Source organism: Seriola dumerili, unplaced genomic scaffold, assembly GCF_002260705.1.
Source record: "Seriola dumerili isolate Sdu_G_001 unplaced genomic scaffold, Sdu_1.0 BDQW01000226.1, whole genome shotgun sequence".
Lineage (NCBI taxonomy): Eukaryota > Metazoa > Chordata > Actinopteri > Carangiformes > Carangidae > Seriola > Seriola dumerili.
The window spans coordinates 2,998,343-3,024,948 of NW_019174481.1; the positions used below are offsets into that span (position 1 = coordinate 2,998,343).

A 26,606-nucleotide genomic window follows, 5' to 3' on the forward strand; every position below is an offset into this window, starting at 1 on the left:
CAAGTCCTGATTTTTACTCTTAATCGCCAATAATTTAAAGAAAAAAGTCACCACAGAAATGGAATATTACTGTAATATATCTCATATTCCAATACAATGTGTCTTCTACTTGGTAACTAACTTACACATCTTCATACTATACTGAACATACAGATGAAAAAATTAGGACTTTTTGTAAAGAGGTGTACACAGTTCAGTTTCTTTTCTTTTTAAATAAACTGTAGGATGCAATTACTGTATGCATGAATATGAACATCTCCTCATGTAGGGATACTGCGCCTCTGCAAGGCTGATGGCAGAACAGCAAACCGACTTTCACTTTTCTCCTATCAGTCAAGTTAGCCAGAGAGCTTGTGTACGACAGGAAGTTGTGTAGATTTTTATGTAAATTCTGCGAGGAATATTTAGGGGAGAAACTTTTGCATTTGCATTTATAGTGCTTCATCAATATATATTTTCTACACTTACGCACATAGGTTTCAGAGGTGGGGTTATAAGTGCTATAAATACAGTTTTCATTTACTGTTACTAGTATTTCTTACTTGGGAGACTACGTTAGCTTTTACATTTCAGAGAGAAATGTTACACATCTGACAATTGCAGCTACCAGTTAATCTGCAGATTAAAATTCAACTTTAAATATGAAATCAGATCGTAGTGTTATATATTTAGCATTTCTATTAACGGGTTCAAAAAGAATCAGACATCAGACAGACTTTTCTTCTACCATTTTCCAGATTTTTTTTACTTCTTTGTTTCAGTTTTTACAAAATGATCCCAAAGATTTTAAAATACTTTTATCAACTGTAGAGGAGCACATTACACGTTGATTCATTTTATGAACACATAACAGGTTCATATAAATTCATAACACTAGCAGGATGAAGTCTCCTTAATTTTTCACTCTTTCACCTACTTTCGGTGATTTAAAATCATTAATTTTTAGCTAAGTTAAGATCGTAAATCGAGGATCCTTTTCTTTTTATATTTAATATAATATAACCAGCGTTTTATTGTGAAAATCTCCGGAAGTGGTATTGTCAGTAGTGTCTAGCTTGACGCTGGTGAACGTCCGCCTCTCTCCTCCCGTCAAAATTCGGCTGTTCTCGTCGCGAGGCGTCTAAGTGGAGGAGGAAAAGGAAAGGAGAGGGGGGGAGACTGGTCGTACACTGAAGGAAGAAAAAGTAAACGACAATTAAATATTGACACCAACCGTGAGCGGAAAGTGAAAACGGTGCGAATCGGCAGCTCTGACGGCGACAGTGCGGTACATGTAGAGCTAGTTTTCCACAGTCTATGGTGTAAACACACTGGTGTAGTTGTGACATTGCGCCGTGAGCGACAGAGCAGAGGGAAAGGTCTCCTCCCAGTCTGTTGACGGATAGAGTTTGGCTTCAGTGAAAGGAGACACGGCTAGACCTGACTTTACATTACCTCGGCCAGGTAAGACTGCCATGTGTCGATAAACTGTCAAATTAACAGCGGACATAACGCGCTTTTACCTGAAGCAACAGTTGCTCTCAATCTGCTCTACTATGAGACATATTTACTGTCATTGCTGCCAGCTTTCACAGTCTTCATCCGTTTATGCAACACTTGTGTGGCCCCACAGCTAATTTTGACACGACAGTGTTTCATTTTACATACCTGTGACTCCAGCGGCCACACGCACAACTATGAGGTTTGATTCATATATATGGTTTTCAACAGGTGATAGCTCGAGCTGAAGGTTTATTCAGCACTGTGCTGTCTGGGCCTTCTGCCCTGATTATTCCCCACAGGCCCCACCTATTGTGTTTGCCACATAATGACTTATTTTGGAAAGCAAATAGATTATTCCAGAACAGAATAGCACTTTTATAGATATGTAAACCAGCCACTTCCTTCACATTAGTCGATTATGCAATAGATAATCACTTGCAACATTGCCAGTGTAGTCCAACGTGAACCAATTAGATTATGAACCCAGTGTGATGGTTGAAGTGGAGGCCCCACACAGGGAAGTGGCTGAAATGTTTACATGGAGCATCAACAGCTCTGTTGATGTCCCCTGGCCATTAGGGAGGACAGAATACAGACTGGCCATTGATAAGGCCAACTCATTAGTACCCCATTCACCGCCATCAAAGCCTCCTCTCAACGCCCATCAACATGAGTGGGTCGCACCGTGCACACTGGAAGCTGAGGATCGCACACTTCCTGCCTTCACACTGGTGACAGGTTGGGTGTGATGTGCATTAGGATTTATTATGACAGACTTCACGACAGACAACCGCCAGGAGGAAGTGCCTCTGAATTCAGAGGAGATGAGGTGACAAACATGAAGACAGGAACACGTGTGACAAAATCTGTGTCAGTGTCTTTCTTATGAAAGCACCTGTTGCTGCTCACTGTGTTTCTTACATTTGATACACGTGTGCGTCGGCGCTCGCTCATGCCCTACATTCACTGGTATCACTGGTAACAGCAGCCTTATGTTGTCATTTTACTAGAAATGAGGATGATGACGATCGTGAACAGCTGCCTTGTCTCATGCTGTCAGGTTCTTGGAACAAACACTGGACCCCTGTTTATTGACAAGAATTTTTCATTTCCTTCCCACATTTAAATGGACAGATGACATTTCCTCAGTTTATGCTTATTGAGATGTGGGTTTAATGTTATGTTGAGTTAAAAGTGTGGCCTTTTGACAGCCTTTGAATTCTCTCTGCCAGCTTTGACGGCATGGCCTGCATTTGGAGTTGTGTGAGTAGGTTAGCCCTGATTGCTGGCAGGATTTAACGTGACGTGTAATGCATGTAAATTGATTAGTAACAGGAGGAGGGGGCTAGGTGGTCGAGATGGGAACAATGTCTTGCCTAATGCAAGGATTAGATGAAAAGGATAGGTCCCTGTACAGCTTGAGATTGAGCGGAGGATGGATTTCAATCTCCTTCCTCTGTCTCTGCCATATGAGTTTAACTTGTGGAACAATGGATGAACTGTTGGGATCATGTGGGAAGTGGCACACGCAGCTGTAACCAATGCTGGATAGTAGCCTACCTTATCGGCTAACAGGCTGCTCTGGAAGCAGCGTTCATCTCCCTAAAACACAGAATGCGGGCCAACTCGATCGGCAGCTCTGTCTGCAAGTTTCTGACAAATGGCCAGTTTGGTTCAGGAGGAAGACGCGGCGGAGGCCACTGTCTGAGCCTCTCATCAGCCAGGATCTGCTTCCTCATAGTGCTATCTGTGGATTCCCCGCAGGTCTTTCATAGTACACAGTTTGTTGAAGTAGGAGTTGGCGTGTGTACGTGTCTGTGCGTGCATGCCGCAGTGTCTTTTGAGTGATCTTACTACTTCCTTACTGGGCTGAGTGATTCACATATTTTCTCAACATGTTACACATACACGGAGCTTAAGTATATGTTTCTAAAAGTGCATGCTCTAAAGTATATGTTTCCATCTCTTCGTAGAGTACGCTAGTAATCCGTGAGTTGATCAAAAGAAAGTGGAATATCAAACAGTTCTATATCACAGAAAACTTATCTTGGACATACGACTGGACTCTGCGAAACTGTGATAGACATTTTTCATTCATTCTGACATTTTATATAGAAACCAATCATTAGCTTAAATGAGAAAATAACTGACGGATTGATAGATCATAAAATAATCATTAGTTGCAGCCCTAAACTTGCTTTTCTACCATGTGTTTCTGCTCCAAGCATGTCTTCTTCGTTTAAATAAATCTAAACACAATCAGACCTAAGAGAACTTTTCTAAATACCAAAATAAATGAATCTAAAATGAAATTTTATTTCAGGAACTGTAGAATCAAAGTAAAAACCAGATTATGAATCTGAAGAGACATTTGATCAAGTTTCGTTTCCTGATGTCATGTACTGCAAGATAATAGGCATTTCTCATCTGTGAGGGATTTATGCTTTCTTTAATCATTTCTCTAGTTGCCTTTGAAGGCAATCAATGATCAAGAGTGGTGACTGGTTATTTGATCCATAAACAGTTTAACAATTGATTTAAAATTTTACCGATAATTTAATTCCATGCATATTATCCACAACTACAGAACAGTTGTCAATAATCTATGTTACAAATCTTTTTCGGTTTCAAAAAGGGAGTTTCAATATGAGCCCTTGCTTTTTCTTTTTGAATATCGAACTCAGCTACACGCACAAACGAGAACTCCACCATTTCCATTTTTCTTTTCTCTTCAAAACCTACTTATGATTTTTGAGCACTTCAGAGGTATTTAAAGACATACTGTAACCCTTAAGGGCTTGCTTGAGTTAGTGTGTGCGTGTGTGTGCGTGTGTGTGCATGTGCGTGCATGCGTTCTGCAGTGTGTATGTTGGTGGTCACAAGGCCTGGCCTACAGTGGCTGGTTTGCTTGAATTCCACCCTACCCAGGAGCAGATGTACTGAGAGGAGTGGTGGTGACATTGTGGATATACAGTCACACCCATCTGTTGGTTTGGCAGTAAAATTACTTGCTTTCATGAAATACCAAGCGTTACTGGATCCTTTTTCATTGGCTCAAAATAGACCAACTCAGTAACATAACTACTCTAAAGCAGAAACATTTTCCTAGATACTGTTTTATTTTTTGTCTGCTCTAATTTGCACGTCAAATAGAAGCTACAGGGAATGAAATGTTACAGCACAAGAATAAGGTGAAGATAGATGGTAGATTTTTCACTGCTGGTGTCAGGAAGTCAGGCGCTGCTGGTGCTCATGTAGGCTACTAATCAGGTTGATATCAACCTCTGATGCACGCTCTCATCAGGCCAAACAGGAAGTGTTGTCATGGCAACCATCTCAGATAGGTAGTAAAGGTAGTGCAACAGTTGTAATTTCCCCTCATTCCCTCGCTGCCTTCGCACTGGCGGTCTACCTTTTTAATTCCTCTGACAGGCGGGTCACAGGGAGGCTAGACGTGACAGAGGCTGTACTCAGGGTGCAGAGCTTCTGTAGTTGTGTTTGTCCGACTGAACGGAGGGAGACAGTTGACAGACAGAAAGGTAGAACTGGCGTCTCCACCCAAACAAGCAGAAACCAAAATCCACATGGGAGGAGAAACCGTGGAATGCTTTGTGACCACAACTTCCTCATCACAGCTACACAACTTGTCTTGAAGGTCCTATGTCATTCAGTTTTTCTTGATTTGTATTCCCAAATCAGTGATGTATGTAACAATGTTCTGCTTGATGTTTTGCAAATACAAGGTTTATGTCAAATGATAAAAGTCCAGTCATCACAAGGAAACAACTAGTGCTGCTGCTAACATTTATTCTCATCAATTAATCTGTCTATTTCTTTCATTTGCCCAGATTGACATCTTTTAATGCTTTTGTTTTGTTTCACCAGCAGCCAAAACCCAAAAATATTCAATCAAACCATTGTCAGTCGGCTTTTTGGAGGAATATCTTTGACAACCAGTGTGTGGATTCTGAGCATATGCTTTTTGCAGTTTGCATCTTGCACGTGCAAAAACAACAGATTAAAGGTGGAATGAGTTAACAAGTCAACTCAACAACGCCATCTTGAGTCTGTCTCCCTTTTTCTGGTTTTAGCAGGTGAATTTCCTTTTTGTCTGAAGCTGAAGTAGATTTTTTTCTATGTGTAAGCATTGTACATTATTTCTTATACATCCAAGCTGTTGTTGCTGCTTTTTATACTAGAGCTATCCAATCATGCATGATTTAAGTGAGCTGTTTTGTAATCAAAAAGTCAAAGGACTGTTAGAGAAAAATTAGAAGGTGTAAAAGGACCCCTCGCAGCTCGCTCAGATTGTGAGATAATACTTTAAATACAACCCAATGGGGAAACACACACTGACATTTCAGACCTAAGATAGTTTTTTTTTGTTCAGGAGGCCTCAGTTTGCTGTTAGTCCATGGCTGTTCATCCTCAACTCCCATTGGACAGAGAGAAGGAGCCAGATAAGATAGGTGTGTTTAGAGTGTAAACTGTGTCCAAGGTTGAAGTTCCTCATAGACACTGATCTGAGGTTAGATTCGCAACTGTCCCTCAAATTGTCAAGGTTAGTTAATGAGCTGAGAAGCTGACTGCTCGTCAGTGCTCATGAGGAACGTCACGGTGTGAAGGTAACAGGTGGGAGTGTTTGTGGCAGACGTGTCGGTAAATCAACCTGATAATCAGAATGAATTTCCATTTTGTTTCCCTGTATGAATTACTGAACATTCAGAGGCAAAACTCAAGCGTGGAACTAAACTAAGATGAGGAAACAAGTGAGAATGAACAATTAGTTAATTAGCATAACTTATCATGTGTATGATGATTACAAATAAGTAGCAATCAAATTTATTTCAAATTACAATCTTTATTCATAATGTTTTTGTATCATGATGTTTACAGTTGTGTGACTCTTGCGCAACAAAATATTTTTAAAAGAAACATCGGCTTGAAACCGACTGCTTTTAAAGACGCAATCCGTCATCCAAACACAAACTAAAGGTTTTCTCTGCCAACAAAATTCCAAACCCAAGATTGAATGATTCGACATCACTAGTGTCTGTAAACATTAAAAACGCTCCAAATTTTCAGAATCAATCCTAATTTTCTAACAAGTGCTGAAACACTGTAATGAACAGTCGATTGATTAAATAGTTGTTTCACAGAAAATGTATCTAATCACAGACAGATTTTATAATCAATTAATTGTTGGTCATTTATCAGACAGAAATGTCTCAGCAGACATTTTTTCCTGTCATATAAAGCACGGATATTATTAATAATAACATTAACAATGACTCCAGCCAGCCTGCACAACGCCAAGACCCTGGACCTGAAGCAGCTAAATGGAATTCAGCCATCAATACTTTTATTATTTACAGTGGTGCTTTTCCTACTTTCCTTTTTTCACAGACTGCTGTGAGAACCGGTCTATTTCTTTTTGTTCAGACACAACATTTTAATGATGTCATCTCGACCGCTGTGAAATTGTGAGGGGCCTTATTCAGTATTTTCTGACAGTTTCTTGATGAAAGGATTAATGAGTAAATTAAATAAAAAAGACTCATTCAATGAAAGAAAAATCATTAGTTGCAGTCTATTTCCAACTCTTCAACAAACATTTCAGTTATGCATGCAAAAACACTTGAAATTTATGTAGCAAAATATGGAAAAAATGGAAATCACCTGCCTTATTAAACCAGAAAACATGTTTCAGTGGAGCTTCGCGTATTTCTGTGCATAAGAGCTGTGGACAGACGGGAGAATCTGTCTGTCATCCACCTGCTGTTCAACTTGACTCTGTGAGAGGGGGAGATAGGAGGGGGTACGTGCTGCCAACCAGGGTGTAAAGGAAAGATTTCTCTCCACTGACTTGCATTGCTACCAAAACATAACAGGGGATTGCTGCCAAGTTCTCAAAAAACAAAAACACTACTATGAAAAAACCTCCCAGGAGTGATCAACCGGAGGATACATTTCTTGCTTTGTGGTCTGCTGCTCTGCTTCCTCCCCAGTGGTCATGTCACAGGAGTGGATGATGTTTGGCAGTGTCTCAACAGCCAGCAGCTATCTGCAGGAACAGATAAACAGTGTCTCTCTCACAGGGCCGCGTCCCTTAAAGCACATTTTGTGGGTTCTGCTTGGAGAGCCGTGCGTGTGTCTTTTAGATGCTTTACATAATTTGAGGAAGAGTTTTGGTGGCGTTCACATATTTTGTGAATAATGGCGAGCTGAAGAGGACAGTGGACTGTTTTAACGGGCTTCAGTAGAGCAAAGCAAAAATAAAATGCTACGCTGTAAGGTTCGGGGCAGTTATAGGAATCAACTCGGGCTACTTTGGATGTAGAAGTTGACAGATAACGTGGTAATTCTCATCCACAGACCTACAGTTCCTTCTTGCTGCCACTTGGTGGCGCACTCTGACTGCCTCCTGCCTCCGTCTTTTTGCTGTCTGCTGGAAAAATGTTCAGTGGCCATAACGGAGGCAGAAAAGTTGACAAGGTGCTTTGGTGTTCTTTGAGGCAGCTCTTTTCCATCAGCTAAGGTTTTAAAGCTAGGTGAAAGTGTTTGCGTTAGTCCCACATGATGCCAACTTGAAAGCCAACTTTCCCGTGTGGCTTATTTGACATCACAATGACAATTCATCCCTTTATCGTGCTCCCTGTCTCACACACACATGTACGCCATCTGTCACTTTGACACTGCCAGGTGGTCCAAACACCCTGTGAGCTTTTATTCCACTTGTCCATTATACTTTGTCATTACTGTTTATTCTCATGAGAGAGACAGAACGTGTGTGTGAGTGCGTGTGTGTGTATGTGTGTGTGTGTGTGTGTCCATATGTGTGTAAAAGGCCTTTTCCTGGTGAGAGTGGGTTGGATGCAGTATGTAGCACCTGTGACGTGAGTCAGTTTTCGGTTATTTGTCTTGTCAGTCAGCTCAGATAGTGTGTGTACACCTCTGTAGATCAAGTTACTGTCTGGATAATTTACTGGACGGACTCTATAGTAACCAACACATGCAGAGCGTCCGTTGGTAAACTGCCTGCAGCTACAATACTTTAGGTGATGCTAATGATAGTAATATGATTTATTTTTATATTTAAGTGCTTTATAGAGATAAAGAGTTAAGATGAAATCATGCTAGTACAGACATAAAGCCCAAAAAAATTAGAACCTGTCTGAATGTAAGCAAAGCCACAACAACAACAACAGATGGTGTCTTGGTTGACAATATTAAAACATTTATAGATTGAATCTTCGTTTTGAAAATAATCAATCACTGATTTTCTCATAATCATTCAGTTCAGTGCATCCTATGTGTTTACTTTTGTCCATGCACGTGTTTCAGAATAAATGAAATCTATCGCTTCTATGAAATGTTTTGCTTCCACCTGTGATTGCCTTGTATTTCAAGGTTTGTCCCCTGCCCTGTGCAGCTGATGTTGTAGAAAGGTTACATAAAGCCAACCCTCCTGTCTGGTTGGACTGGGCTAAGTTGGTTGAAGTACTCCCACTCACAGGAAGACACACCTTTTTGTAAGGACACAAGCTCTCCTCACTTACAGTATGTTATTCCCTCTGACATACACAGCATTTCATAAGGCTGTTGCCCAAATATGGGGATATCCTGTCAGACGAGGAGGAAGAGTCCAGCCAACATAAAGCAGTTTCCTGTCAGACAGGTAAGGAAGAGTAGGAATGGATGTGACTTCCTTAACAACAAATGCTGAATACATGTCGACAGTGTGTGTGGTGCTTTTAAACTGACTGGGGGAAAGTTTAAGATGCAGCAGAAGCATTTCAACTTAAAGGCTGGAAAGATAAATGAATCATTCATAACGCTCATAGTGGAATCTGCATGTAAATTCAGCTGTGTGTGTGTGAGCGGGTGTGTGTGTGAGCGGGTGGGAGAAACAGTGTCACTGTGATGGATTCTTTAATTTCTTTAGAGTCTTTGGGGAACTTTGCTGGCATCTCAAACAAAGGCCGGTGTGTGTACGTCCTCACTGAGGCCCAGTTGCGACTCGACACCTGTAGCATAAGGCTACACATCAACATGTGTCTGTGCTGTGTTTGACAGAAGAAACTGCCCCCCCTTTCTGTTGCCCTGAAAGTCCGCGGGCCCCAAAGTTGTTGTCTGATGCCTCATGAGGTTTCTCTGTTTAAAACAAGCAGCAACAGGTGTCCCAAGAGATGCACAATCACCTCCTGTCTTCCTCTCCACCGTCTCAGTGTCTCCTCATTTGCTGAAATCAGGTGCCTCATTCACACTCTGTCTGACTTTCAAAGCCCTCCAAGGCTTTGTTTGACTATGATTTACTCACTCTTTTCTGGTGCACGGTGCAACAAGGGCTCACTTTTGTCCCAGGAATGGTTCTTGTACAGTGGCTCCTTGTGCAAATACCTCCCTGAACTGTAACTGTTCCTTCTCCACAGGCTTCTTATTGGAAAACCAGACAGTTATCTTATTGTGTGCAACATTTTTTTTTTCTCACCAGGAGCAATCACTCGCAGAATCTGCAATTCAGACATTTCATACTGGCTCTGTTTGGACAAAAAGATAACATCTCTGTGTACCCAAATTCATGTATGTTGAAGCTGCTTTACAACACTAGTGTTTTGTTAAAGAATTTCTACTCTCTACCTTGAGATGTGACCTTGTGGCAAAGCTCTGCCAAGCAGCTATTTGTGTATTGTCTGGTATTAAATGTTTTGTGCAGAGAGGGTGGACATAAGCTGGATTTTAACTCCAATGCAGTTTCTTTGTGTCCACAGTTCCTTTTTCTTAAAATACACAAAACTACATGCATGAAGGAGGGAGGTGAACCTAGTGACCTACTTGCGCAGAGAAATGAATATAGCATGAAGAGAGAGGAAGTAAAGGGAGACGGAGGGAGGATGAGGAGGAGGCAAACATCATTTTTGAAGGGATTTGGGGTGGGCTGCTGAGGAAGTGGCCTCAGCGTGACCCACAGTGTGAGCCTCTTCCTCCGCCCGACATGCCTTTGAAACTGGTAGATGAACGGAGTCGCAGTGATTAGAGGGAGGAGCAGCCATTCATGTGGCTTCTGATTAATAGTAACTCTGACCCCCTTTGTGTGTGTGTGTCTGTGTTTGTGTGTAGAGGGGGGGGGGTTGTAAGTCAATCTGGTGGTGTGTAAATCAATGCGTCCGTCTGACAGAACTTAAACTTTCATGTCCTGCTGAATTAAAGGTCCTGTAACTATAGTGAATCTACTTAAATTAACTGACTTTCTTTAATGTAATTTCTCAATAATACAGCAGAAAACTAGAAACCTCCTAATTGATAATGGAAAGGAAATGGGAAATTCACTCTTTCCTTCTCCTCTCCCCCTCTGTCTCTGTCTGGAACTCTACAAATGTTTAAAGAGCAAAACCAAAAGTGCTTCTGACTGGCCGATACTTCTTTAGCCTGTAGTCACGCTGAATATCACAAGTGCTGTTTCAGCTTCTCTTGGGGATTTTTGGTCGGGGTTTTATGCATTGATGAAATTCTTTCATGCTCTTGTCCTTCTGCAGGTTTTTCTGAATTTTAAACAGTGAAGCAATTTTATTGCGTCATCTGTGACTCGCGGAGGGAGCTTTCCAAAGTTTGCTGAAGTAACCTCAGTGATGTCATTAAGGTTATCTTGGTACTTAAAATGTCTAACAGAAAGCCTGTGTTACACCCTGCAGGTGTAGAATTGGAAAGAAGTGGGAGTATACAGTACCAGTCAGAGTGTGTGTGTGTGTGTGTGTGTGTGCGCGCGCTATGAATTTGATTTTTTTTTTCTCTGAAGTCTGGTGTTTGTTGTTTGACATCGGCCTTGGCGGAGGTCTGCGCTCTGTGTTTGCCCCTCTAGTTTCCATAGGTTCACAAAGGCTGGACATAAGTTCAAAACAGAATAAATACAATGGGGAAAAAACAACAATAGACAAAACAAACAAACAATCTGTATACTATGATTGGTATGTAGTGCTGACTGTACATATCTCAGGAGTATCTAATGACAGATATATCTAGTTGCATTATGGGAAATGTAGGTTCCAGTGTCTTTTGAGCTTTGCTTACAAGGATCTTGTATAGGTGCAAATATAAATGAATGAATAACAATAACAGGAAAGTCATTTTGCATTCTTGTTATGATGTGTTAACAACTACACTGATTATTTTAACCAGTCAAAAGGAAACTCAGACTTATTTCCAGCTACGTTTGCCACTGAACAACATAACACAGTAAGCTTTCAGTCCTGCTTTGAGTCTCATTCTTTCTGGTCTTGGCCTTTTGTCCTGACCTCGTCCCTCATGCCTCTCAGCACCGACCGAGGCCTTCAACTCAGTCATAAAGCGATCGTAAAATCAATCACCTGGCCTTGGAAGCAGTGGCACCGGTAAATACTTTGCAGAGTTTATTGTGAGAATGTTGTCACAGTCTGATAGTGTTGATCAGTTTAGAATTGGTAGGTATTTACTCTAACGAGGCTTTGCTGTTTGCATCTGTCTCAGTAGAATATCATCATGAATGTGCATTTCTCAGAGTGACTGTTGCATTCTTTACTACAACTCAAGGAATTCTGCATCAGCACTATTTGCTTCCTTATACACACTTTCCATCAGCTTGTTCCTGTGCGTGTGTGTGTGTCTCATGCAACTTGTCTTGAGTAGTCACATGCAGTAATCAGTCCACTATCCACATGCCTGTCATTCCTGTCCTTGTTTGTCCAGAAGTGTCCCTTCTTGCTTGCAGATAATGTGGATCTTTGGGTCCTGAACTACACGCGGTCAGTGCTATAGATAGAGACACCATGAAACCACGTGTCTCACTGTTCATCGCTCCTAAAGTAATCCCATGCTTCCTGTAGGTGGAAGGAAGTGCTCAGGTGCTTTGGAGTTGCTTCTTTTTCATTGTGTGGCTTGTTTAAGATATGACCTCACGTTTGAGAGGCTGTACAGTGCTATGGACTGTCCTGGAGTATCCTGTTGTGCTAAACAGAACAATGCTGTGTAGTGGGTCTAGTTTACGGTTCTCAAACTATTATACGAACCCCACTTCCCTTTCAAATTTAAGGTGTTTAGGGTTTCACCTCTCTCATATCCTCTGTGCTGTGGTTCCTATATGATCTATAGCCCTCTGATATTCACACTATCCCACCCAGCCTGTTGAACTCCGATCGGCAAGGTCAAATGCCAGCAGTTTGCAAAGAAATAAATTTCACCTTGAGAGCGACACACTAGACTAAGCACAGCTTCTCAGATATCCACTGATTTAATGAGGTGGTGGCAAATTAGTGACTAATGTCTCGTGCAGAGGAGATGGGAGTGCTCTGAAATGTGTGGATGCAGGTGCTCGCTAGTTCTTTCTCTTCCAAAAGTTTAGTTTCATTTCATTTCATAGCCATTGTTATAAAACCAAACATGTGACAAACTGTAACAATAGTAATAAAAGATAAAACACAGCAGTGTCTACAATGATTCAGCAAAAATTATGAATTAAAAATAACCGAAGCAAAGGAAAATATGTATCTACTCGTACACACAGACATGCACATATATAAATACTTATACATACGTATTTACACATATATTTTACGTGCATGGTTTTATAAGAGCTACCTGAACTGATGGAAGGTGAGGATGGTTTCCTTCAGACACACAGACTTCTGTGTGACAAAGACATATTCACATTTAAGAAGCTGGAACCATGAAACATTATTTCAGTGATAAATTGATCATCATCAATTCGATGATCCTAAAAAAAAGAGTCAATTCTCTGTTGATCAGCTGATCGATTTTAATTGAGTAATCGTTTCAGCTCTATTACGCAGCACTGTGTGAAAGTTTAAGGCGACTCCACTGTCCTAAGGGGGATAGTTCCTCATATTCGGCTGTTTGCATAAAAATGCTTTATGATAGTGTTTGTTCAACGCACAAAGTTCAAGAGGCTCCACAGCTTCGTCTGTTTGCTCTTGGCAGCAGCATGGCGGATCTTCCTAATTCACCTCTACATGCTCTGATTGGGACATTCCTGTGGATGACCCAAACAGGTATTCATGTGGAATTTCACAACAATATGAAATGAAAAGTGACTCTCTCTCTCTCTCTCTCTCTCTCTCTCTCTCTCTCTCTCTCTCTCTCTCTCTCTCTCACCTTCCTGACAGAGGAAGTCATACAACCTGCTTTTTTCCATCACGAATCCCTCTGTCTGGTTTGACAGGGTTGGCAGCTGCTGTTGATTTCAGAGCTGAGTTTTATTATTCTTAGTATTGTCTTTTGCTGTCAATTAAGCATTGCAGTGGTGGCACTTGAGTGTTACAATATATAAACTATCTCTTCCATGGAGCAGCATTAAACATATTGAGTGTATTAAATAGACAAAGATTGTGAAACTTCATGTCATTATCTTTAATTGACGTTATTACGAGTTCTAGACAATATTGCATTTACCTTAATAACATAAAAGGTACATGCAAATATCCTCTAAAAATAGACTACCTGCACCTTCAAACACTCTCACACACACACACACACACACACACACACACACACACACACACACGTAATTGTTGTCTCACACACACCCCATCCCCATTTATGTCACCCTCTGACTAATCCCATTTCCTCTTTACTTGAAAAACAAACCCATCTTTATGGCCTTCATGTTGCTTTCTAATGAGCTGTGTGACGTCCAAGCCATTATCAATTATTCCATCCATGCACACTGTCGTTTAACCCTCCCCACCTCAGCTCCAGCAGGAAGGAGGGGCTGTATGATGGCCAACCAGCAACTCTACAGACCTTTGGCCTTCTCTTTTCCACCTTTGCTGCAGTGGTAACGTACATGCAGTCAGGCCAGATCAGGGGTGGAGGTTGGAAAGACTGAATTCGTTTGTTTATTGTTCCATATAGGCAGGGCAGTGTTGGGCCAGAGATGGAGATCCATTGTGTAGTATCTCCCTGCCTTCGTCATGAATAGTAGCTTTCAGAAGCAAGAGCGACTGAGGCGAAAGGCAAAGTGCTCACAATAGCTTTAAGTTTTATTGCGTTCCTGTCGCCGGCAGCAGATTTTTGGCAAGTGACCAAATGCAACATACACACAGCTGCACAGCTTGTTTTCTCCAGCTGAACTCTCTCTCTCCCTCACACACACACAAACTCTTATCTCTCCCCCAGTCTCAGTCGTAAGCGCACGTCTTTTTCTACAGCTCTCTGCCCCACCATTCATTCCTTCCCTGCATCCATTTCCAGCAAACTCCACTCGGCTTGCACTAAGCTTTCTTTTGTGCAGTTTTAGGACAACAATGCTGTTTGTTTTCCGAGGGCAGAGCAGAGAGACGCTGCCTGGCAGCCTCTCTGCCTAGGTCGCCCGTGTCTCCCGCATGTCACCCTCTGTGCGTCTGCAGTGACGTCTGAAGGGCATTATCTGCCATAGGCCTCTGTTTGTTTTGGGCTGCTCTGGGCTTGATAATGGCCCATTACTGGGGAACCAGAGGCTCATAGGCACCTCAGTGGAAACTGCAGAGACCTTGCTAATCTGGATGATACCCAGCTGGCATTCATCTTAGTAATACTAGCTATTTTTGGGAGTAGTTTTTAGATGAAACCAGCTCGACTGTAGCCAGCAACAACACAGACCTGTTGCTGAGTATTTTTAGTGCATACTCTGGCTGCTAATGATATCACTGAGGCGTTAGCTGACCTCTGCGTCTGTTTATGTGTTGCTCCCAGACATTTGGCACCCTGTGCGTAAAGCCAGGAAAGCCAGTTCTGTCTGAGTACTTGTTGAGCATCAGCTTAACACAATAAGCTGATGATATCCTGCCTCTCCTGTGGAAGGAATGTATGTTTCGTTGACGGTTACATCAACGGAAAGAAGAAAAATCCTCCAGTCATTGTTGTCAGCTCTGCTCTCACTTTCGGTCGGTCTTTCTGTGTGCACGTTACCGTGCAGTCTCTCTTTCACCGCCTCCTCTCTCTTGACATGTCTTGCATGACACAAGAGTAAATAAGTCATTTCGGCTGCTGGTATTTTCTCCTTCAATCATTTTATCTGTATGTCATTCCCACCTGCACAGCACTGTTGACTGCACTGTTGATATGAAAGTCCCAGCCCAAGAATACTAAATATCTAATATAATGGTAAAGAGTGGGTAAAGTAGTTCTTATACATAGTTAAGAGGCTGCCTCCCACGATAGATTTTCAAGGTGTTCAGTGTTTTATTTTAGTGTTCCCAAAATCACACCCCCTCCTACACCTGCTGCAGGTGTCCATTAGACCTTCACTTCCCTGCACTACACTTACACTACATCCCCCCTAACATTTAACCACACTGCACCCACATTTAGGATTACACAACTGATCATTTGCAATCTCAACAATAGGCTAACAGCTTGGCTGACCCTGCTTGTGTGAAATGGCCTATTCAGCAGTACAGAGGCCATTCTTTTTTCTTTTTTTTTTTACCACCCAACTCACTGGAGTATAAGAGAGGTGTAATCAGTCAAGGACAGATGTTTGGCCATTGTTTTAATGGTGTGAAAATTCCCCTAATTTCTCTGCAAAAACAAATGACCATCCATGTGTGTTATTATGTCATTATTAGTTAGGGAAAAGGATAAAAAGACAATGCTTGAGTTTTTGAAAAAAAAAAAAAAATTGCAATGATTATCTGCAGCTCTCAATTAGGCAACATTAGTCAAGTGTTTGTATTGTGCTGTGTGTGGAGTGGAGCCTAATCAGAGGTTGCCTGAGTGGATTGTCTTACTTTACCCTGAGAATTCTCGCCTGTGTTTAATCCTTGCATATCAGTGTTATTTGTCCCCTGTGTTATCACTGTTATCTGTCATTATGTCAGTCAGTCAGAGTCCCTGACACACATGCTGCTCCTCTTCAGACGTGTATCAGCCACTGAATGTGCAGTCAGTCGTGTTCAAACAATCCTGTTCGAAATATCATCATGTTTAAGGACACTGTTTCGCACACTGTGCTTCCTATCACATGGATGTCTTCACTATCACTATCGCTATCACTGTCTAACTTGACATGCAGCTTTTCCTTTTTGTTTGTAGCTTTTTTTTTTTAATTGAGTTCATAATAAACTGGGCTGGCTTGTAATTCCTGCAGCAGAACTTGTCAGACATCTAGTCTGAGCATGAAACAAGGAATCATTCATAGTTCATTTGGACAGGAATGTGCCTCAAGTAATTGCACATGAATTTAGGATTTAGAAATCCTGCAGAAATGAGTCCAGTCTAGTCTTCTAGTCTAGTCTTCTGTCTAGACACTGTGCAACTGTGTTACAGTATGCTGGATTGGTTTTGTATCCTGTCAAGCCACAGAACTTCAGGATTGTGCAGTTTGCCAGACTCTGAGAACCCACTGTACAGGGGTTTAAGTTTAACTGAGACTTCTTCATGGTGGTATAGGAATGACACTGTTATTTGTAGCGCCACATGTTTATTCTGAGCAATTTTCCATTAACCTTTGTACAGTCCTTTCGCTTTTCCTGGAAACATCTGCTTACACAAGAATAATGGATACCCCTCAGCCAATCACGTTCAAGCAGTCTTGCAGACCAGCAGAGAGAGCGCTGAATTTCCCAGTATTCCCTCAAAAGCGTACTGAGTGTGCAGCCAATGGCCTGGGCGGGGTGCTGTCAGCTTCACTTATCTCAGAGCCCATACCTATCAGCTCTGGGGTGGTGCTGCAGCTCTGTGTCTCGCCGTAGTTCCCCTTAAAGCGCACAGCATCTAGTTTTCTGCCTCTCTCAGCTCTGTGTTGCTCACTGTGGCCTGTACTTGCATGCAGCTGATAAACCTGATGCTCTTGTATACACTGCCTTTACTTGTCTTACTGTAAACAAGGGCTGCAGCCAATATTTTGACGTAGTACAATTTCATGTTATGTTTATGTTAAGAAGTTATTTTGCGGGTCAGGTAAATTCAGCAAAATTAAAGGGTAATAAATGACTAGTAACGTTCTCCTTTTTATTTATTCTTTTATTTGAAGAATCAGTGAAATTTCCCAGAATGACTTGTGATGCTGTCATAACGGTCCTCCAGTCCTGTTTCTGTTTATCTTGGTAATCAAATTCACAGTGATAAATGCAGTATCAGCTGTATGAGGGTAGCTGCCAAAGAAACCAGCGCCTAACAGAAACTCCTTTCTTTTTTTTTGGTGGGAAAGTAGTGATGTTAGTCTGGTGGTTCCCACAGCGTGAACAAGTGGGAGCCCACTCCCTGCCCCACCCTTTCTCTTTCACAGACCTAGGAACTCTACAGCCAGAGTCTCTCCCTCTGGCTCATAAACACAATCCCACTTTACTCAGCAGCAGGACTGATGACTGATGAGTATTATCGGGTTTGATAAGCATGGAAACCAAGTGAGAACAAGTCAGTGTTTACATGAAAGCGAGGCGGGACTGCGCCGTGACACAGATCTGATCTGAGGAGGAACAGACTGAAGTGTGGGGTCATGTTTTAGGTGTAGCAGGAGACGGTTTTTCACTCAGCTGGGAAAGTGCTGACTGGCAGCAGAGAGGATGAGACGGCTACTTTTAGCTTCGCCTGCAGACTGGGAAACTCCTGCTTGCAGACAGAGAGTATGTGCAGGGGGAGGGGTGTACATGAGAGACATGACAGAGTTGTGTGTGTGTGTGTGTGTGTGTGTGTGTGTGTGTGTACACAAGGGAGAACAACTAATATACTGGCTTGTGGCTGGGGCCCAGGTCTTTGAACTCTCTTTTGTTCAAAGCAACAGACATCTGTCTAGACACCAAATATCGCCTTTCCACAATTCACTGTTCTGCACTTGTCAGCTGGTGTATAAAGTCAGACAGACGCCAGGCAGTAGATATTTCAGGGCCTTTTTAACATGATCACCAGAAATGTTACAGGCAATAAAATGTCAACTTGGATTTGGATTATAGCAGATGAGAAAATAAAGGTGCTGTGCACGATTTATTATATCTGCAGAATGTGCATAATGACCAGAACTGAGTCAGTATCAAACTTTCCAACAACATCAATGATAAGAAACCTAAAGTTACAATCCTTAACTTTTTAAGATTTGTATTGAGCACAACAGAGGAGCAACTGGTGTTCCTGTTTGCAGTGCAACCAAATGATATCTTGCACATTTGAATACAGAAGTTCATAAATATGAATTGCAACCCCATCTCATTTCATGCTGCACATGGTGCAGGTAGTTTTTCATTACAACTTGCTGAGACGTTGGCAACATGCAGCCTGTTGCCTGCAGCTCTTCATCCATCAAGTCACTATCGCTCCTTCTTGTTACATTACTCGCTTACAAAAATTAAAAATGATCCTCTGACAAAAAATGTTCTAGTTTTTAAGATGCATTTTAATAAACGATCACTTTTAGTGCTAACCTCAGCGACATATATATTGCTCTTCCTGCTCTTCCTGCTTCACATTAAAAGACACCCTGTGTGTCACTAATTGAATGCTTTTAATGTGAAGCAGCAATAATTAAATGATAAAATTAAAAGAATGTTTTCTCCAACCATCCTTGCACAAAGAAAAACTTCCAGTAAAATAACAACTCAGTCATTATCTTAATATCAGTGTCTTAAATTTCAGTGGGGTATGTCAGAACACCAATTACAGACGGAGCATGTTTCCCTGGCCTCCATATACACTGTCCTACATGGATGTCACGTGCAGACACTGGTGCGACTGTTTCTTTTATACGTGTATGAATTTCAAATGGCGTTCATGGGCGTTTTCTTTCCTGTATCAAACCTGCATAATTTCAGCCGTAGTCTGCATAAGTTCTACTTAAAACCTCTCCAAGTTATTGAAGTTAATGAGGCCAGCCTTTACAGCCACAGAAAAATAACCTACAATGTCTATTATCATTTTCCCCCTAGTCCTTCAAACCACAAAGACGTGGAGAAAATGACTAATCTATCATTTCGGGGTGAGCTAAATGGAAGGCTTTGAATGTGGAAAAGGCATGATCCTTGCCTACCTCTCATCACCTCTTGTCAGTCAAGTCTAAAGTGCAGCCGGCAACATTTAAGCCCTAAAGCAGTTTATTTCCAGTGAGGCTACTTTATTACAAAAACTGCTACAGTCTGAAAAGCCTCAGATACTCAGTGAAGGGACCACACACACACACACACACACACACACACACTGTAGAGCTGACAGGACTGACTCTTCTTTTAGCCTTTAATGGATGCCGTTTGTATTCGTCAGCAGCAAATTTAAGAGTTTTCTTTGCGTCTGAGCTGTAGTATAGCAGCACTGTAACACACACACACACACGCACGCACACGCACAGTCAGTTTTTCATCTCTGAGTGTTGCTGTTAATGGCACTGACTCATAATGGTTCCCTGTTCTTGGCACTTTGAACACTGTGCTAATGAATCACATGTGTGTGGGTGGGTTTGTGTGTGTAAGGTACAGCAGAGCAGTGGGGCCTCGCAGCTCTGTGCAGTAGGTGGTCCCGGTTGCTGTATGTGTGTGTATTGTGATAGGGTGGGCTGTAAAGGGGGTGGTCCTTTTTTCTGATCCTTGGAGGTAACTTTTTTTTTGCAAGGCTCCTATATGTACATGCTGGTGTTTAATGCCACACACTTGTGCACACACACACACACACACACACACGCTGGTGCCCTCCCATAGAGTTTCAGTCAGACCGGTGGTGCTGGTAGTAGCTGGCATCACATCACAGGAGCCTCACAGTTTGACTGAAGTGACTCAGTTGAGGTGGTTTGCCTGCAAAGATCACTTCTGAGTGCCAGTGGGATTTAAGAGCCGCCTCTTTCTCCCACTTCACATGCTGGTTGAACTGATATTTTGGCGCCACAGAGTAGTAAACTGTAAACTACTAATTCTGTCTTTACTTCTTAAATTACAGCCGTGGAGGTGTCTTTTTTCCCCCTCCATGTCACGCTCAATCAGATGATAGAGAGAAGGCTGTTTTTCGGTAGTTAGTGAAGAATCATGTAACACTACTGTCGTTTTAAAAATGATTAAGATTCTCTACAGCACAGGGAGACACATGGCAAAGCTCGTTACTCAATCTGTCTCAGTTTAGTTTTAACAAAGCAGCACATAAACTTAGAAAAAAAAGAAAAACTTGAAGCAACCGTACCTCCCTCCAAAATATGACCACATACATTTCATGTATATTCATGTTATCTAATCAGTCAGCTTTAATATCCACCATTAGAGATCCCTTCAAAATAGTTTCTTCCACCAGCTCCAGTAAGACTGTCTGACTGCAGTTAAATCAGATAATGAAGAAGACAAAAGCTCAAAGCCCTTACAATAAAAAAATACAAGAAACATGATTTTTGATAAACAGTTTTTCTGAAATATTATGGGTGATAGTGCTCGGCTACCCCCCGTCATGTGACCCTGGCCTTGCTGGTCATAACAGCTGCTTGAGCATCTCTCACTTGGACACAGAAGAGCATCCACTAGATTCAGTGTCATCTCGGTCCCTGCAGCCCTGCCGTGTGAAGCCTGTTTGCACTTCTCATGTTATCTCTTTATTCATGGTTGTACTTGATCAGCAGCTTCTGTACTGTGTTTGCATATTGCACAATTTATAAACTATGTTATCTGGTGAGCTTGGTAGTGCCAGGGGCTGGCGTTTTTACCTGGCAGCAGAAAATTACTTGTTTGAAGCAGGTGAAGTACAAAGAACTTCGCTCTAATTGAGGTACTGCCACACAAGTATTTGTTGTACTGATGCCAGTTAATGAGAGTCATAGTTATTATAAATGCCTGACCTTGTCAGTGAAATGAGAACTCGGAGTAATACCATCAGAAATCTTTTTCCTGAGTCGGAAACACAGCTCCTGTTGACTATTTTTACTTCCTGAATGGACATTTATTTTTATGGTTGGAAGAAACGTCTAAAGACACATCTTTAACTACTCTTGCAATGTAATGAAAATGCAGTCATTATCTAGTACTGAACCATGTCATTTATGTTTGTCGGAGAAGTTAACATATGACGCTATGCCTGCATAAGTTCATCTAAAGAGCTCCTCCAGACTATAGAAATGAATACAGTCACTCATCATGTATGGATGAAAGGATTTTATTTTCTTCACCTGTGGTGCCTTGCCTTTATGACTAAGCTGGGAATGTTTCCTTTAGATGATTGTTAACTTTGCATTGTAATGCATAGCCCTTTCATGTGTCACTTTCATGTTATCAATCACATTTCAGCTCTTTGAGTCATCTCTGGCTGCGTTTCCTTTCGGAGTGATTACTTATCTTGAGATGAAAATACAGCTCTCTAATCAGGCACTCTCGAGCACAGGTCCGAAAATGGAGATTTTCCGACCCTACCCATTTCCTTTTTTTTTTTTGTCTTTATTCCTCCCTTACTCTTTGTTCCTGAAACAACTGAAGAGCCGTACGATCCAGCTGCAGCATCAGAGGCTGTCTTGAGGGACTACATCCTGCAGGGTGAGCAGGGTGCAGACAGGCTGGAACAAAATAAACACACAGTCCAACATAAAAAACTGGCTTTATGGCTGTTCTAAGTTCATGTGTGTTGCTCTCAGCTGTTGCATTTACTGCACCTTCCCATTTTATCCCTATTATTTACCTGAGTTACTGTGACTGAGACCTGATGACACTGTACGCTTATAATCTGAAAGAAGTATTTGGGGCATTTATGCAACAAAATATTTAAGTTCAACATTAAAGAAAATCCAGAGAAACATTCGAACAGTATGCAGATGGAACAATTTGCATAATGAACACGCACAGCCTGTAACATGATACCTTCATTTTCATTTATGAAATAAAACCCAGAATCTGCAGCAACTTTTCTTGTGAATTTCACAATAAACTTCTGAGAAACTGAACTTGATGCTTCCTGTTCCTTGCTGAGAAGAGCTTTGGTGACAGTGAGGTGTGTCTCAAGAAGGCCCGTGTGTGTGTGTGTGTATGTGTGTGCATATTGCAAAAATGTTACAGGAAATATGTGTTTGTATGAGTTTGTATGAGAAACAGACAAATGGCAATAAAAGGAAGCGAGAGCGCAGAGGAAAGACACTGGAGCCAAAGCTCCCACACGGACTGTAGGATGTGTCAGGGCTTGTTCCCATCCAGTCTGTAAATGATTAGCAGGAAGTGGAATCACAGCTCCAGCATGCGACCCACTGCAGCGTTGGATCATTTAACCCCCAGACATCAGCCCTGCAGTCACAGCTCTGAAATCTTTACATTGCAGTGGCTTTTTGTTTGAGTATAGATATCCTGCAGTGTCAGATTTTCAGTCATTGTCACAGTTTTGCAGCTATCGGATTATGTACACACAGTTTGAACAATGTGGCTTTATATTGTTAGGTCTGGCAGCAGGGAAACTGCACCACAAAATGAACTTTATGTGTAATGTTTCACAACACAATTGTGCGTTTTTTTCTCAGCTTTTGCATGTGTACAGATGTGCTTCAGCTTGGAGCACAGCCAAATTAAAAAAAAAAAAAAAAAAAAAAAGTGTTGATGTCACTTTTGGTAACAGTGCAGAAGAAGAGGAAGTTGTTGACCTCCTACTAAACCATCATCCTCTGTATGCTTTACGATGCATCAGCCTCACCTGTAGAAAAAGCATTCACTGGCTTAATATTAATATAACACTTGTCCCTTCACAGTGTTGGTGGAGCATGCTTCTGTATTTCTTGCTTATTCGCTCATATGATTTCATCTGTCACACAAGACGGCTTTGCACATCACTGCTCTGTGACCTGCCAATTCACTGTCATCCTCACAACCAAGTTCTTCCTGTTATCGGAAACAAACTCTACCTGCTTGAGAGCTGGCACTGAAATGCATTCCCTGTTTGACAGGGTTGCTGTTGTTTTTATTGTGTTTCTCTGACTTGACCTTAAATATATTAAAAGCCTTTATTTTCATGTTTTATCTTTTACTAAGAAAAAAACATTTGCATTTGTGTTTAATTTGTGTTTAAATCTCATTACACCTTTGCTTATCTTGCAGTACCTACTGTATACCAGTGCTTTGTTCTCTTCAGAGTTATTCACACATTTCCCTGGTTTTCTTCATTACAGTGTTATTTTGCCCAGGATGTCCTCAAAGGCTCACAGTTCCAATAACATCGCCCATGCCCGGCGGACGGTGCAGCAGCTGAGAATAGAGGCGAGCATTGAAAGGATAAAGGTACAATGCAACAATAAATCTCAGCAAATTTCATCCCTGCTCCAGTTTTTCTTGTTTGCATTTCACCCAATTTCTTATTATTTCATCCCTATTTCTATATTATAAATATATCAGATTGTTGTAAACTTCCCATTTTAAATGCTGCTGGAGATATTAAAGTGTTCACACAAATAAAATTCACTTAGAAAATGTAAAATCATACATGCTTTTGCTGAGTAACATATCACTGAGGAAGGTGTAAGGATTTCTTTAAAAGAGTGAAACGCATGTAAGGAAAATCATTGCATCTGATTAGCTGTTCCTGCTCTGAACATACATGTGATTAATCGTGTGATAGTTCATCCTCATTTTTGGAGTCCAAACTCAGAAAAATCTGAACACAAAGACATGACACACACATTTTTAGATTCATTTTGGTGTAAACTTTCTGGGGAAAACATTATATCTCACATCTATTGAGAATAAATGTCCGTAAATCTGCTTATAAATCACAGAAAAATTGTTTTTTCCAGAACTTGCCTCAGAACCATCACATTTTACATTTTTCTTCAATGTCAAAATAATCCAGTGTCGGCCGTCAGTACGTCTGTGGGTTCATTGCAAACAGGAACCTCTTTCAGCTAATTCGACGCACTTTATTGATGTAGTTGTATACATTTTGTCTGAGAAGTGTCAGACTTTGAAAAGCACTGCTTTTGAGCATATAATTCCTAGAAGTCACGTAAATGCAAGTAAATACTGTTTATCAACAGACTGACTGATTTTTGTTTGTGAGCATCTTGCGCTTTGTTTCTGTAGGTATCCAAGGCCTCTGCAGACCTTATGAACTACTGCAGTGAACATGCCAGAAACGATCCTCTGCTCATCGGCATCCCCGCTTCAGACAATCCCTTCAAGGACAAAAAACCCTGCACTATATTGTAGTGGATGCCACTTAGCCGTTTATGTTTGTTTTTGTTTTTTTTTTTTTTGTTTTTTTTTTTTTGCTTATTAATGTTGCTGTATTCTTTTTGTTGGGAGGAGTGAGGGGTGGACTGTGATCGTATCATTACCACCTGTTTTGTTAACAATTCAACCCTGATTTTCTCAAAAACAGCAATTTGTAATGATGTGTTGTGGCTGCCCCATTAGCCTGTATTATTCACTGAAACTGTTGGCCTTGGCAGTGCCACGGGTTCAGTTTCAGCTCTGACCACTAACAAGACTTGGGCTCTATCAGTTGTGATGGTATCCGGTACATAATTATGAACAGCAGATATCGTTTTCACTGACACTCCTCAGTGATGGATTCGGCTCCTTCCTCTGTACACAGTCTCATCTCCATTGGGCAGTGACTGTTATTTCCTCTCTGTTTTTGCCTTAAGTGGATTCATGCAGCCAAAGTTTCCCTCCTCTCCTTAAAAAGTATATCAGATTTAAGACGGATAATAGCGTCTTCAGACACCATGCCCCACCAGTATTTTACAGTCTTTGTCCAGTTTAAATCACTGAATTCAGGGATCAAGGTTTACATTGAGCTTCTACTCAAATGTTACCATCATGTATCTTTGATCGGGGCGGTAACAACTGGTGTTAAATTCAACTATAGTAACACAAAGTATTCTGCAACCCATCACAGCAACATCAGCTCCGACTGGTCCACGACAATCCACATCCCATTTAATCCACCGTTTTCCTGTCTGTTATTTGCAGTATGATTACCATGATACAGTGTTGCCTTTGGCTGATTTAATGAAGCATCATGTTGAGATATAAACATCTTTAATCCAAGATCTTTTTTGCCCAGATTTATGCCTTTGGGATAAAATGAGCCCAGTGCTGTGATACTTATGGTACTTTATCACATTAATGCAGTGCATACATTTAATTATTTTCTACTCAGCTGACAATGTGTAATGAAGAGTTTGGGACCTAAACATTTAAATATATGTTTTGACTATTGTTGGCCATTCCTTCTGATAACTTTCTGTGGTACGACGTTATTAGGACGCTGACGTCACGGAGCACGCCAGCAAGTGTTACGCAACACTGTGATCCCCGCCTACTTGCTCATCACAACAAGTGTCTTAGTCGAGTGAATGTGCACGTCATTGTCTTAAAGTGTTGTTGGTGCAAGTATTGTAGGCACAGGTGTAAATGGTATGTGTGCATTGATGATAAAACCACTCTCCCAAGACTGCTCTGAAATTTCTCATATTTTTCATTTAAACTATAACGTTTGTGTCGGTGGGGGTCTTCAGTCTTCAGTCTAACATGTCCTGCATGTTGTGATTCTCCAGGGGAAAATATCTGCTCTGGTAAATTTAACTAAAAAACAGAATAGATAGTATAAATTAAAAATGTCTTACACTCTAAAGCCTTACTCATGTTTGCCTTGTATCGTGAAGAGCACTCTTAATGGGAGTACTTTCTTTAAAAAAAAAAAAAGATGTTTCTATAAAATGTTTTTATCTGTGGGATGAAAGTGATTTGTAACAATATTGTGCCATCTGTTTTTGTCTACATGTCACTAGCAAAACATGTGAAATTGTGTTTCACTGACCTGGTGCTCCGCTTTCAGCAGTTTTGCTATTGTTGCCTTCTCCAAAGGGTACGTTCAGGTCTTCAAATCAGCAAGATCTAGTGTTATTATCCAACTGTGTTTTTTATGATTGTCTCTAACAGTCACTTCTTCTTCCTTGCAATAAATCATTCCTGTATGCCTGTTAAGGAAAACTTCACATTACCACTGCCATGTCATAATTTCTGTCCATTCAGCAACCCCTGTAATGGCCTTAGTGTAATATTGATAGATTAATTTAACTGTCAAAATTTGCATTTTGATAATTGTCTTTATTAATATACCAACCTTTGTATGAAGACTTATCCAAGATTAATAAAGTGAAGCATTCCTACAGTACAATACTGTACTAATATATCAATAAAGATGTGTTGAGCTGCACAGTCAGAAGA

At 41.2% G+C, this 26,606-nt stretch overlaps 1 protein-coding gene across 2 annotated transcripts; it reads left to right on the plus strand.

Annotated features, from left to right (window-relative positions):
- The first annotated feature begins 1,060 nt into the window (after window positions 1–1,060).
- On the plus strand, window positions 1,061–26,606 carry LOC111229048 (guanine nucleotide-binding protein G(I)/G(S)/G(O) subunit gamma-12). 2 transcript variants are annotated; one of them, XM_022755206.1, is made up of 3 exons: window positions 1,061–1,443; window positions 23,546–23,654; window positions 24,453–26,606. In XM_022755206.1, the coding sequence occupies exons 2-3, from the start codon at window positions 23,562–23,564 to the stop codon at window positions 24,576–24,578; spliced, it is 219 nt and encodes a 72-aa protein (XP_022610927.1). In that variant the 5' UTR covers window positions 1,061–1,443; window positions 23,546–23,561; the 3' UTR covers window positions 24,579–26,606. The 2 variants fall into 2 exon arrangements, with proteins under 2 accessions (XP_022610927.1, XP_022610928.1); XM_022755207.1 differs by lacking the exon at window positions 1,061–1,443 and adding an exon at window positions 9,065–9,160.